The following is a 15,245-nucleotide window of genomic DNA, read 5'->3' on the forward strand; positions in this document are numbered from 1 at the left end:
ACTTTCTGTTGGAAAAAAAAATGTTGCAATAATCTGTTTAATTTTGTATTAAACAGTCTGTTCATTTTTCATGACAATAGGGTTGTTTGTGCTTATTATCCTCCTTTTTGAACTTAGCAAGAAGACTAATTGTAACTACAACACTTGAAATCTAAATTTCTCAAATTATCTTCGTAAGTTACACAAATTGGTTACAATTATAACAAATATTTTGAATTGTTTGTAATATTCCCTCATATTTACTGGCATTAAGCAGTTATGACATCAGACATTATTTTGCCTAAATCCCAACTCCGAATAAAAAATATAGTTTAGAAGTGTTAAACGGTTCAATGGAAATTCATAACCCATACTGCCATTATATTTAAAAATCTGTGTAGGGAGATGCTGCAGTCAGCTTAGTAGCCACTGCTCCTGCATTGAAGCAAAAATGGCAGCCATGTGCTCTGATGGCAAAATACCCAAATTGCTCATTCACATCATAAAAACTTCGAATTACACTGAGTGGATTTTGTAATTTAATATGGTGACTTTTCAGATCATTTTGCCAACATTTTATATTCAAAGTAGCCACAGAGCACAATGTGGTTTATTCATATTAGCCTTTGCAACACCATAAACAAAAAAAATATATAACTACAAATTGATAACATAGGTTGATTTTGAAATGACTTCCCCAAAAAGTTATCCCTGTTGAAAATTTGAGCTAGAAAACTAACCTCAATTCACTGAGTTTACTCACTACATTTCTTGCAAATGACCTGCTTTAACCTAGATTCTAAACCATTAAATACTTCTTAGCATTTTAACCAAGGTGTGCTTTGTGTTGTAGCAGAACACCTTAAATATTTGAAATTATTCCGTTGTAGACATGTTTTGTCTCTCTACAGTGGCTACTAGCATAATACTGATGTGGAACTGGATAAAGCTGAGATGCCTGAGGGAAAAATCTTGTTTTCCTTCAAGCTGAGTCTTTTCAGAACTTTCACTGTTCTCTTTGTTTTATGTTAACTTCAGATGAACTCCCTGCCTAAACACGTACTTTCCTGTCGGCTCTGTTACGCTGATGTGAGTTTTCCTTTAAGATTTGTCAGACTCCCAGTAGATAGACTGACTGCTTGCTCCCCCCACCACCCAAGCCGCCTCCACGTAGCTTCACCTCACACAAACCTAACTGGTTTTGGTATGCACAAAAGGAAAAAACAAAAATCAAAGCACACAAACATGATGTGGATTTAGGTCTCTGCAGCAGGCGTGAAAATTGGAGCACGAAGAGTTTCCAAAACAGACACACACATGTGTTCACTTTTTGTTCATCCTGAACAGGTAATGGCACAATTTTTCACATCAGAGATGGCGTCCCTATCTGTACGCGCCACCATTAATCTCCCTAATGGAAAAGTAAGTGATCGGAAATAGAGACTGTAATCATGTTTCCTCTGTGTCCTCTCTCCTCAACGGTCTGAGCCTCTTTGGATGGTCTTACTTGTTATTTTTCTATATCATAGGCATGGGACAGTGTAACAATTTCTATTAAAAAAATGTGTAGAAAATAAAAATGTACACTAAAAATGTGTAAAATTATCAATTAGGATTATTTAAAGAGGCAGACCAATAATTATTCTGAATAGTGTCATTGGTTTTGGTCATGGCTTTAGTGATCATCACTTCATTCGACAACAAAGCCTAAAAAAATCTAGGTTTCTGGGTAAATTTGCACCAATTTTTGTGACGCGTATCTCAAATCTCAATGAAAAGTTCATTAATGTCAGTAATTGATCTCAAGAAATTAATTTCAGCTAGATTTATTGCAAAGTGAAAATGAAACGCGAAGATTCAGTGATGAATCTTCGCGTTTCATTTTTTGACCTGAATTAATTAATTCAATTAACCTTTTAGAGGTACTCTAATATACGAGATGCAGAATTGCAAAGTGCTTTTAGGAATGCAAGTCGAGTTCTGCAAGTTCCTTTATTTTTCTTTGTTCCAGTGGAAAAGTCTGGAGCTTCGGCATCACCCAGTGTTTTATTTGGGTTGTACAAAAACACCTTAAGCCCAACAGAAGTAAGATTGCATTCCAACATCTTTATGTTGCAGTCCCTACAGCCAGAGGGCAGCTTGGTCGAAATGGTTCAAAACGCTGGAAATCATGAAAACACCTCCGCCAAGGTGTGACTATACTGACTCTAACATGTAAAAAAAAAAAAAAAAGGTTTTAGATCCAACATTTTCTGTTTTTTTTTTTTTATTTATCCAATGATTTCCTAAAATTATGCCAGGAGTCAGGATTTCTACTTTGCTGAGCTCTGAGTGCAAAAAAACCCTGATTGTTTTTTCCAGGTTGTGAAACAAGATACTTAGGTTATTAGGTTGCTTTTTTGCTTTTGCTTAAGCAGACTAAATAGCTCAATAACAACGCTTTTATTATGCTCACCCTTTGCTGCAGCTCAAGATCGGAGCCGAACTTGGCTCGCGAGCACAGAAATCGGAGAGCCGTTGAGCTTTTTCCACCCTTGCCTGCCCACGTTATTGCTTTCATCTCACGCACAAGCACACCAGGGAACACCTCCTCTCAGATGGTGTCAAGTTGGACCAAAGTAGCCATTTTGGCTCTGCTCAGGGAATCAATGGCCCATTCTGTTTCTGGCCATATTGTGTCTAAGAGCTAATCAGCCACCCAGGCCTCATTACGGGGGGGATATGAGTGAACACACGCACACCCCAACACAGCCCCACACACGAAAACACTTTCAAAGGAAAACAAGAAGGGCCATGAGACAAAAACACCTGAGGACTGAAGCAAAGAGAAGCATCAGCAGGATTGTAGGAGAAGCAGAACAGCCTAAAATTAAAGCAGCAACACGTGGTGTTGCATACAAATGTGTGCAGAGACTCTGCGGTTGTATTACAGATCTCCTAGCAACTGAGTCCGGTATTTTAACGGGCGTCCGCGAGGGGACTGGCAATGTTCATAACAGAGGTATATCTGCTTTCTGTAAGCTTACATTCTCAGATGTGGATTTCGTTGGGAGGCGCCGAGCAGAACGGCATCTAGGCTGAGAGGCAAAGCTCCACATTTAATGTGATGCAGCGTGAGCTTATCTCCAGGTAGTCCCCGTTCCATCCCAGATGTCTTTGTCTCCCCACTGATTGATGGAGGCTTAGCGTAAAGGAGCACAATGCATGCAAATGGCTTCTTTAATTCAACAGGTTCGGGTCTGTATTCGCATCACGTGGCATTGAAGAGGGACAAGCGGCCAGCGTTGCGGCCATTGACTAAATTTCTGCCCGAGGCAATTGTTTTCCGAGGCACAAGCCCATCCGTTCTCAATCCAAACTTATTTTGGGCCATCTTTTTCTTAAACTGGGATTTCAGTTTTCTAGCGTCACGTCGGTTCATGTCGACGTTAAATTTGCTTCATAAGAGTAATATGTTTTCCATCAGGTTAAAATACATGACAAATTTGAGTCTGCGTCTCTGGGTCTTGAACTTCTAAACTCATTTCCTTCCATTTGGATATCAGAACTCGAACAAAATTAAACGTAGTTTTAAACCGCATTTCCATTAATGCTCAAAGTTTATTGCATAATTTTAACAATGTATTTAAAAAAAACAAAAAAAACAATTGACATGAAGGTTGAACCGCGAGCGCGGTGTAGCGTGTGTATCGAACGTTGTTCACGTGAGGCCTTGCGAGGAAATGGCTCTTCAAAGTGAATGTACAAGGTTCGCTGATGGAAATCACATGCAGTGCCCTTCTGCAACCCCACTCATCTTTAGAAATCCATCAAAGCATTTTACGAGGCCATCAGATGTTCACTTTGTTTGTCCTTCAGTTTCAAACGTGAGAATTTGAAATACTTTTATATGTTTTATTTTAGTGCCGCTTCAATTGTCATGTATCTCTAAAATACAATTTTATTAAGGTTTTTGACAATTTGTATGTCTTATTCTGTGTCTTATAAATCCCACATTATGTCCATCTTTCTGACCAACCGACCCACCAACGAGTCAAGAAGAGAACCTGACACCTAGCAACACCCTGCAGCTTCTCCCAGAGTGCCCCAGGGCATCCAGAAGCCAGAAGGAATATTCAGACTCTGCACTGAGTTCTTGGTCTGCTTTCCCATCGGGACAAATGCCCAGAAAACATTTAAAGGCCACGACCAAATAACCTCGCTTGACTATTTTATTGATAAAACTGCAGACAGTCTTCTACTAATACAGTGGTTCCCAAAGATTTTCTTCTGGGCCCCCCGAGTGGTTTCCAAAGATTTTCTGGGCCCCCCTATGGATTACAATAAAATCCCCCAAAAAGAAAAAAAAAATCAACTGGGCACAGACATCATTCAACCAGACATAAACCTATACACATATTTTGTTTTCAAACTCCACTGAAGTTTATTTGACACTTCAGGTTGCAACAAAACACACTACAAACTATCTTTACAGTGAAACACTTTTGTGTAATGGGGGAGGGGGGCTTAAATGACAAACTGCATTGTTACCTCATATTAGCACAGTGCTTCCCAAAGTGCGGGGCGTGCCCCCCGGAGGGGGAAAACAGAAGTTAACATCCACAGTCTTCATTACCTCCACTCTAGTGGGTACAACCAATCACAGCCAAGGAACATAAATGATGCTACACAATAGGCTGATCTATAAACATCAAATAGCACTGCACCTTTGTACGTTAACTTCTCAAGCTGCATTTTCTTTCAACTGTTTTAGATTTGTTTTAGAAACAAAACCCCACGAATAGCCACATTTTCCACAAATAATTTGGAAAATGAATGCAAATAGGTGAGTGTCCACTGTACATGACTTGTTTGTATTAGTTTGTGATATTAATGAGTAAATTCAGCTTGTCAACCAGATTAACTGTTCAACTGAGTGATGCTTCCTGTAGTTTTCTATCTCTTATCGAAATTGTTCCTTTTTTTTTATTTGTATCTTCTAAAGTTCAAAAATTACATTTTTATAGCTTTATGTGTGTAAAACCAATCCTTTTGCTTCTTCTTGAGCTTTTCTGTTTTTTTGCTAGTATACACTTTACATGTTATAAAAAACTGAGGTTGAAAGTATTTTTAGCTTGTGTGTGTTTCCACCATGAAGGCAAGCAAGACGTGGGTGAGCCCCATGTTGTTGCTTAGGATTTTATCTTGGAGGTTTTAGGGAGATCAAAAGATCAACTGCCTTGATGCTGAATCATGCCGTCTGTGTCAGACTGAGATGTTTTGTAATGACACTCACCTTAAACCACCTTTTCTGTCTCTCACAACACTTCCACTACGCTCCAATGAATAAATTGAGCTTGATGGATGTCTCCGTGACTCTGAGGCCATGATTGAACCAGAAGGAGTCAGCTTGAGCTTGTTGAATGTTTTGAATGCGAGAGGACCCACTCTGGACTTCATTTGTCCATTTTAATGCCACATCACTTGACCTATCTTAGTTCTCTTTCTGGTTTTCTTGTTGGGAGTTGTCTTTAGTGATATACACATAGATCAGACATTTTCTTGTTGCTCAGTAAATTTACTTTTTACCTTGTGCTTCAAGTCTCTTACACAAGCAGCAGCCCGTATTCCACTTTTAATGGATGATAGAGCTTGGTTTTACTGTTAGCTTGGATAGCTCTTTGTTGAGAGTTTCATTGGCTTTCTAATTTCTGACTCTTCACCACCCAGCAGTCAACTTTGTGCTAATCTCCGAGGCGGTGGTTTTACAGAGCAGATTGTTTTTCCTGGACTGAGCTGCCTCAGGCCCAAGCATCCATCCAAACCTGTAACAGGCTTTTGCTCTCACCTCGCCTGTCCAGCATTCACCCCATCTGTCTGGTCCTTATTCTCATATTTCGCCTGCTTTCTATGTCTTATATATTCAGTTTAACTGAAGGTTCAATTAACATCACTTTGGTGTGCAAAAGGGCAAAAACAGCAGAATGGGATTTGAAGAAAAGGTAATAAAATAGTGTTTTAATGTATACAAATACAAAAGAAAAGCAGCAAAGTAACAGCTTAGTAAAAAAAGTACACAAACTATTGGACCTTTGTGTTTGCAATACTAATTACTAATTAGTTGTTTCTTAGACTGTGCATTATAATAGCCTTTAAAATTACTCTGAATTCAATCTTAAATAAAGGCATTTCTGATTAATGTAGATTTCAATTTCATAGATGTGAATATTTATCTTCAGATAGTCAGGTTTTTGACCCAAGTGTCAAATTTAACTTCTAAGGTAAAGAACGGACAGGCTTTTACTATGTGGCATAAGAACCAGGTCAGGTCATACTAACCAAGAAAATTCAGTACAGTTTGGTAGAGCCATACCTCAGGAACTGAGGGACAGTAACGAACACAGAAATAAACACAAGGGGACACAAAAGCATCTAAACAAATCAAAAGTTTGAGACGACCAGACTTGTTGGGCTGTTAAAAAAGAACTCTTGTCAAACCGACCTCCAAAATATAAAACCATGTTCATACACCACAGAAAGTCCAAAGTATTTTACAAATATACTTTTGTGTTCATTCCATCAGAATAAATGGATGCTGGGAAAACTATTTGTCAGTGGTTAGTGTCTTTCAACCCAAAACTTGCCATTGCCACAGATACAAGTGTCTTATATATCAATGCTCCAACACCTCAGCCTTTCTTCCACTATTTCCATGTGTAAACTTTTCTGGCTTAGGATATTCTGAGCCTTCAACTTAATTGGTTTCAGGAATCAGTTCATGTTATATCAAACTTACCAAATATTTCATAAACACAGACTTCATTATTTACCACTTTTATCGCGACTCACAATTTATTGCATGATGTCCCAAGCTGCCCTCTGGCTTTTTCAACTCTATTATCATGCAACGAGACACTTTTACCTGCTCTTTAAAATGGGACACTTCAGTCCCTCTTCAATCTCTTTCTCCATCCAATGTCTCCGTCTCGCTCCATTCCTCTTTGGGGGGCACTTATAATAGGCTGAGTGACAGTGGTGGACAATAAAGCAGCAGAATAGATAAGGGAAGAGTCACGACAGGGAGATCTAAAGCCCAGCTCGTCCTGTCAGCCGGAGACGTAAGACACAGCAAGGGCTGCTCAGTCGGACTGAAAAGTAAGGCCATCTCAGCTATAAATGTAGATAAATTATAATATGCTGAGCAAAGTTGTAATTATCCTCCATATGTCTGTTCATATTGTTGAAACAGAGAACACTCAGGGCTTTTAAAGTCCTTGGTTGTAAGTAGACGGCATAAGAGTCAAGAAATGGGGAAACAGCCCTCTGAGCGCACAGAGGGCTGTTCTCCTAATGACACATCAGGAGACAAAAGTAAAATGTCAAGAGGGACTAAAGTCAAACACCTGCAGGTGACAGCACTGCGATTCTGTTAGGCATCACGCATTGTTTTTCACATACGATTCAGAAACCTTTGATAAACATTTGATTCATAGGACGTAAGAGTACACATTTTTGGAAAACTGAAAACAAAATAGCTAGGAGTGTTTAACCTTTTTTTTTTTTTTTTTTTTTTAAAAAAGCAGTTTTAATGCCTATCAAGTCCAGCCCTACTTCTTCCACTGACCAATCATCATCGATGTGATTATTTAATTAATAAAGAGGGTTTTGGCAGTTTTCTGATCTAGTGGATACAGTTAGACTTTCTATGTTTATATTTCAGAATCTCCTCTGGATTTATTTGCCATAGTGCTGTACACAGACAACCATAAAAAAGCAATACAAGCAAAGCAAATTAATATTACGGTCAAGATACAGTAAGCCCTAATCATTCAATTGATCCTTAAGACCTAAGTAAATTGGCAGGTTTCAGTCTTTGCAAACTGATTCCATATAAATAAGCTCTTGTTCATAGTAGAGCACCATGTTTACCAAAGCCTCTCGGCTCTCACTTTATCTTTGTGCGAAGCGTTGCTTTTAGCACAGCTTTCACTGACATCAACATCCAGACAGAGCCTCACAGCGACAGTCCCCCTCCATCCACCTCTCTGAAAAAAACTGAGTAGCACAGAACATGGAGAGGAAGCTTCTCAACTATGACATAATCAAGTTCAGAGCAAGTCTCAGTGGCCTGAAACGGGGGGCTTCGTGTTGCAGCGAGAAGCAGAGCTCCCTTACAATAGGTCAGGTCAGTGGCTGTTTGCTCTCTGGAGTTGCTTTTGTGTGATACATTGTTGCTCATATTTGATAAAAGCGAAGTGGAAAGTGGCCTCAGTTTGAGATGGGGTGGCTTTGTTTTAAAGAGGGAAAGCTAACAGGGCAAACAAGGTCAAGATTGCCGGTTTGCTGCAGCTGTGTTAAATGCAGAGAAACAACCTAACGTTACAGGAAAACTTTTTATACGTCATTGTTCAAGCTGTAGTTCATCAGAGAGCGAAGGGGAAGTTGTGAACGTCACGTACACAGCTTGATTGACAGCGCTGAGACTCTCCTCCTGGCTTCCTATTGGTTGTTTCTTACCAGGATCAGAAACATCCATTTATCTGTCTCATGTTATACTTTTACAACATAGAGACAGTTTTAAGAAATATTGAAAAAACATTTTTATAACAGTTACCCCCTGCAGATTTATAGTAGAGCAGCGCCATAACCTAGGGCATCAAAATGGCTACTGCCGGCTTTGTCTTTATGTATGTTCTTTGTTTTCTACGAGCTACAAAGAGAGAATGCCCCACAGCTAAACAAAGAACTGAATTGTGTTCCTGTGACACAATCAGAGGAACGTCTAACTTAACTTAGTTTTTATTTCTTCTCTGACCCCACGCATGCCGGATTTCCTGGTCAGCGGCGTCCTCATGGGACTCATCCCTGTCTCCTCCATTAGCATGGTGTTAAAAGCAGTCTGTCTCTGGTGCAACATCCTCGCTTGCTGCCCGCCCAGCAGCCTGTTAAAATGCTTGTTGTCAGGACTATTAAACCCACAGAGGTGGTCATGGTGGAGGCAGTAGAGCAAAATATAAACTGGCTAACTCTCTAACACGCCACCACCTCCACCTAACAAACCCCCAACCCTTCACCAGACCCTTTGCCTCCCCTGAGAACTGCTGATGGAAGCAGAAGAGCGTTTCCCCAAAATATGCTTGGCTTTCCTGCATTTCAACAAAGAGAAGTCATTTTTCAGAATTTCAGCAAACGTGCCGCCCACTCTGAATTTTAAATAGCAACAATTTCCTTTTTTTGGGTCTTAAAAAATGGAAAAGGCTAGGCTGCTAACGCTTAAGATTTTTCTCAATGTCAACAAGTCCCATGAAGAGACTAAAGTGTTTTCTCTGCACTTTCTTACTTCCGTAATATTATGTTGGCAGCCTTTTGCTCCTGAGCATCTAAATCATTTAGAGCAGTGGTCCCCAACCTTTTTATCACCGCGGACAGGTCAGAATCGTCAGATAGTTCACATGGCACAATTTTACATTTTTTGCCCTGGTTTCCCTAACTGGGAGCGAAAACGCAACCTGTTGAATGTTGAATATGGCAGGTAGCCAATCAGAAAATGCGGTGATGTAAGCACGGAGGGGAATCCCAAACAGATAACATGGCGCAACCGAGAGTCCGGTGGACATCGGAGATGATATGTGGAAACTATCATGTGCTTAATAAACATGGATGTTTATTCAGTTAAAAATGTTAACTACAAAAAAATAACTCGCCTCCAAATCATAGTGCAGCAAATAGAGCAGCTGCTCCCGCCGTCTTTTATCAAAAGCCTTTTCTTTTTGTTACGTCTTTTATCGTTTAAAATGAGTCCACAGACTATCACTACTTTTTGATGATTCTAAATTCACATATGGTATGTTGGGGGTTTTACTGGATTTTCTTCTGGAATCGGGATGTTCATGAGTTGAATTGGTTCGTGTGTACATGGTGTGTTGCTCCTGCCGTGTGGCTGGACTACGAACCGATCGAACCTGTTGGACTTTTATCGGCTCTGTGGTCACAGAAGTTTGGAAAATCGTCCGACAAATCCTTAAATCGTGCCGTGTGAACCAGACCTAAAACTCACAAGCTCTACTCCTCTCCTCTCGTCTCCACCGCTGCCTTAACGCTCTCTAACTCTGGTCGCTATGGTAACGTTTACATATCTCTTCAAAATAAGATAGAGATGCGCCACAAAAACGAACATTTTACTTTCGTGAAAATTTTAACATGATAACGACTAATGGGAGCTCTGAGCTGGTTTCTCTGCAACGAGACGGTTCCATCTGGGAGTGATGAGAGACAATGACACCCGAAGTGTTTCTTATGCTCAGGGTGCTTGGTCCCTAGTGGCGAAGCAGTTTGAAGGCTTCATTGCCTCATTAACAAGCCGGTCACCATATCATGCAGAGCGGGCTTGGAATGTGGGAATCACCTACCGGGATAAATCCGTTCTCCTGTCTCTTCTTTGGGCCTTCTTCCCTTGCAAAGAAACTTTCCAGAGACATCTGATCTGTTTCTTACTCATTTTGCTGCTTGTGGGCTCAATGTTGGCGCGCAAGACGTAACCAAGAGAATCCAGTGAAAGGATTTTCAAAAGAAAAGATCCTCCAGACTTAAATAATACATAAAACGGAAAAATATAATTTTGCGCGCCCCGGTACCAATTGGTACACGTACCGGTCCGCGGCCCGGGGGTTGAGGACCACTGATCTAGAGCTCCTCGGTCATGTAGTCCCGCTCCCCAAGTCCTGCTTGATCCTGCACAACCAAGAATGGAAGCAAAACATGTTTCCGCCGCTGCGGAAAGTTTCCTTCTTTCCGCAGAGGCCTCCCACCGCTTGATACTTAGCAGCGAAACCCTGATTCTTTCATGAAACTTTGATGCAGCTCGAATTGGCCTACCTGATCGATACCTCATCGATCAACTTCAGCTCACAAGGTTGAGCTGAAGTTGGTGGGAACAAAAAAATACATCTATTCCAACATGCTTTGTTTTGTTGCTTCTGCTTTTAAATATTTATTCTCAGCCTGACAGCAACGTGCAGACATGCAAATGGAATAAAGCTGCAGTGTTTTTTATTTCTGGTTGCATCATGTCTGTTCGCAGAATATCTGAACTTCTAAATGCATGTTAGACACACAATCTCTTTCCAGATCATCTCGCCGGTCTTTGATTTATTTGATTTGGTTGCGCAAATCCAAGTTAAATACACATATATCTCTTTCTCTAGTTCTGATATTAATTTCCTGCTAAGCCACATTTGGAACGTGTAGCTCTGCTACTATCCCTGAAGGCTTTTTGTTATTTTTTTTTTAATTAGTAGACTACGTTGAAGTTATTTGTTCTGGCAGCTGAATGTTCGGCTAAAACTGAATTTTTCGACACGCAGGAAAGTTAGTGCAGATCCAAATGAAGGATTTCAGCAGCAGACGAGAGTGTTGCACCGGCTGCCCGCTGCTGAACCAGCTGCAGGCTGTTGACGCAATCACTTTTTGATCTGTCCCATCATCCATTCTACATTCAGACTTGCCCAGAGACCTATCTTGCTGATCTAGTGATCACTGCGGTCAACCCAACTCTGCCCTGCCCAATGACCTGCGAGCGGACTGCAGCCCGGCCTCCTCGGTTACAACGGTTTGAGGTGATTGAGCTGTGAATGAGAAGAAAGACCCACTTAAACTTACATTTTTCTGCACATTATTTATATATTTCAAAATATTGCATGAATTTAATAAAACAAGAGTAGAAACAATGAATTTTGCAATTTGCCTGTCTCAATGGAATTTATAACATAGCTTTCATATGAAATTGTTTGATTAAATGTTTTTCTTGAAATCTAAAAGCAGTTAAACTTGCATGTGTGGGAGTTCTCTGTTATACAACAGATAGTTTTATGTAAGATGAGAGATAAATACAATATGCACTCAGTGATATTTAAAACTTCTTGGGGGGGATTTTCTTTCTGACTTTCTTTTGCTCTCGTTCTTTCTTTCCTTCCCTCTTTTCTCTCTTTCTTTCTTGACGTCTGAAATAATAAAAAAAAATTCTAAATGCCAATCAGTTTGATTCCAACCAAGTATGATTTCCTACATCTAAATCAACAAAGCAACAATTTCTTCATTGGAGGAAAACCTAGTCTGAGCTAAATTTAAATAAAATTCTGTGAGCTCACACGCTGTGAACAGGAGACGGCCTCTCAATCTGACATATTTGGAGAACTTTTTGCATGACTGGGTGGGCAAGTAATGCCATGCCCAAATGTGGGATGCTAATAGACTCCTACCAGGGAGACATAATCAAAAAGTGCTTGCAGAACACTTTAGCATATGGGTGTTCACACAAATCTGTGTACTTGATGTCACTGCGTCAAACAAGGTAAATAAAATAAAAAAAACTGCGAAAAAAAAATGATAACAGTTTTATTGAAATAAAATTGTGCCATTTTTAAAGTATTTGTTCCCTGAAATGTCTACATTTTACAACAAAATCATCCAAACTTTGACTTTGAATTTTGGTTGTGCATGTTAGAACTGATTCTTCCAAAATTTAATTAGCTAAATGCAACTAATTGGTTAGAGGAATGTCCATCTGGCCGAAAGAGCAAAGCCAAACTCATTCAAGAAAGATGTGTGTCTGGAACGAGGTCTTACTGTTCTGCCAGCTCTTACTGTAAAATATATATATATACATATGTGTATATATCTAATTTTTATCATTTTACTTCAGCTTGTTTCATTAAATGCAACAAAATGTCAAAAGTTTCTAAAAACAAAAAAACCCCAAACAGTTTCTGTATCCACATAAGCAAAAAAAAAAAAAAATCAACCAAGCAACCGGGTTTCAAAAAGACAGAGAAGGAACTCAGGATAGAAAATCCTCAACATAGATCACAGTAAAATTGGCTCAAAATAGCACATTTATCTTAGAGGACAGTTTTACAAGTCTCTCTGCTGTTATGTGGGCGTGCGCGAGTGTGTGTGTGGATGTGTGTGTGCCTCTTGGCCTGGTAAAGGTTACAGTGACAGGTGTAATATTTCCGAATAGGAGATGTCTTGTGAAGTATCTCCAGAAAGTGGGGTCTTGGCCTTTAACGATAGGTTAACCAGATCACTGACAACATCATCAACTCACACACACAAAAAAGCTGGACCTCATCACAAACCTTCACATTCACTGACATTTTGGTCCCAACTACTGTTATTAATACGTCCCTAATCCTCACCTCTCGCCCTCCTCCCACAGCTCCCCAGGACTCACAGATTAAACGATCAAACTGCAAAGAATATTATTACATCTGTGTTGAGCTTCCTGGGCAAGTCTGTTGGATGGAGCAGGAACCAAACACGGAGCCTGTAAAGGAGGGCAAAGATATTAATGTTGAAAAACTGATATGTCTTAAAATCCAGTTCTGATGCTCTGGTGGGAAAACATCTTTTGCTGTATATTCCAAACACTTTTTTTTGGTATGCTTTTGGTGGATTTCCAAAGGAGTAACTCTTAAGTAGCTAGTGTGTAACAAGTGGGATTAAAAATGCCAAATATTAGTTTCCACATCAATATATAGAAATGTATTGTAAACTGTGTAAAGTGCATTTTGCAAAATCCTTACCTGATTTAAAAAGGAGGACATCATTCCAATATCCGATCTACCCAGGGTCAAAACTATACATTCGCTCAAATATATACATTTGTTTCCCATAATATTTGGTTAAATATAAAGCTAGTGACATTTAACTAATGTCAGTAGCTTTAGCCGTGTGCTTTTTTGTAGCTATTATCAGGCTTCTTATACTGGTTGAATTTTTAGGAAAACTGGAAAATGTTTATTCAAATTAGCTGGGTTCCTGACATAGACACGACTGTGAAACATAACCCAGAAAGCAGAAACACAGTTTATGCTTTGAGAAGTAATTTCCAGAAGCTTAGTCTTGTTTTATCTGGCCTAAAAAAGCAGTTTGGATGTGTGTCTGGGTCCAGTCTTCCTCTCCATGGTTCCGTGTGTTGAGTAGCTTAGTTACGGTAAACCCAGTTTCAGCTCTTTCCCCTTCTCTTCCGTCACATACCAGGCTCCATGACTGTCACTGTGTTCACTCCCCACACGGGCCAGATGCTCCCTCCTGTCTGTTTTCCTATTATCATGTTAAATGACGACGTTTTGCTTCATTTCATCCAGATCATTAGATACAGACGTGGTTACAGTGTTCTTTTTAATAACTGCACGTTTTTGCGTGGTGCCCAGAGGCCGAACACCCACATGCCTCGTTGTTCAGTCCATATGCTCTGATACGTGTTACGTGTTGTCATGTCACTTTTTTTTAATTTTTTTATTGAGTGTGTAGTTTGAGTGGAGGGAAATTAATTTACTTGAGGATTGTGGTACTAGAAAAGGAAGCTTCTTTATCAGCTTATAAGTAAAAATAAGACTGTAATCACCTGTTAGTGATCAGTTTATATATATACAGTATATATATATATATTATTTCTGCATTCATGTCTGCCGGTTACAGAAGGTGACGAGCTGGTACCAAATGTTCCCTTCGCGGACCTTATCGGCTCGACTCGGCTCGGCTCTTCATTATCATCAGTCGGAAGCCGGTTGGATGCTGCTGGGATTATCACACAGCTACACCGATCCAGACGAGCTCACAGTGCTTTGATAAGAGTTTTCAGTACTCGGCCGGGTCTCTGTGGAAAACTTTTATTGGTTGACATTTGGCAGAGCAACCCATCATTGGAAAACAGCAGAGGCTGAGCAAATAGGAGTGGAGCAAAGCAACGTGTCTTTGGTGTGATAGAGCAGCTCCGAGGCCAAATAGGAGGATCTGAGACCCAGAAAGTTTACATGAAGCCGAAGTAATTGATCTAAACTTTTCCCGTTTCTCTCTCTTTCTCTCTCTCTTTGTGTCTGCAGGCTGTGGAAACAAATTTGGCCTCCAAGGACAGTCACTGGGTGTTTGTAAATGAGGTAAGATGCCACAATGTTAAATCCATGAGACAAAATTTCCCTCCAAGTCACGATGGAGAAGGCAGCCTTCATTATGTTGTAAAGCAGGAATGTCAAAAGTCTGGTCAAAGGACTATTTGTTGCCCCGGAACTGATTTTGTGATGACTGCAATTCAGTTGAAATTGTCACTGACAAATTAAAATCTTGCAACAACGGAAAATGTAGGGCATAAAACAATGTATCATCTTATAATAACCATGCTAACCTTTGTCTCTTTAATTTCACTGAATGGACAGTGTATCCACTCAGTGACTTCTGCTCAAAGCCCTACACTTTTGGACCCATGATTACTTTATTAAACAACTTCT

General features: G+C 40.0%; 1 protein-coding gene across 2 annotated transcripts in view; it reads left to right on the forward strand.

The window, feature by feature from the left end:
- Window positions 1-15,245, forward strand: part of grid1b (glutamate receptor, ionotropic, delta 1b) — a 468,957-nt gene that overhangs the window by 365,335 nt on the left and 88,377 nt on the right. For both annotated transcript variants that reach the window (XM_032574010.1, XM_032574011.1), the window contains exon 5: window positions 14,844-14,897. In XM_032574010.1, the coding sequence (XP_032429901.1) occupies window positions 14,844-14,897 (54 nt within the window). The remainder of the gene's footprint in view (window positions 1-14,843; window positions 14,898-15,245) is intronic.

Source organism: Xiphophorus hellerii, chromosome 10 (assembly GCF_003331165.1).
Source record: "Xiphophorus hellerii strain 12219 chromosome 10, Xiphophorus_hellerii-4.1, whole genome shotgun sequence".
Lineage (NCBI taxonomy): Eukaryota > Metazoa > Chordata > Actinopteri > Cyprinodontiformes > Poeciliidae > Xiphophorus > Xiphophorus hellerii.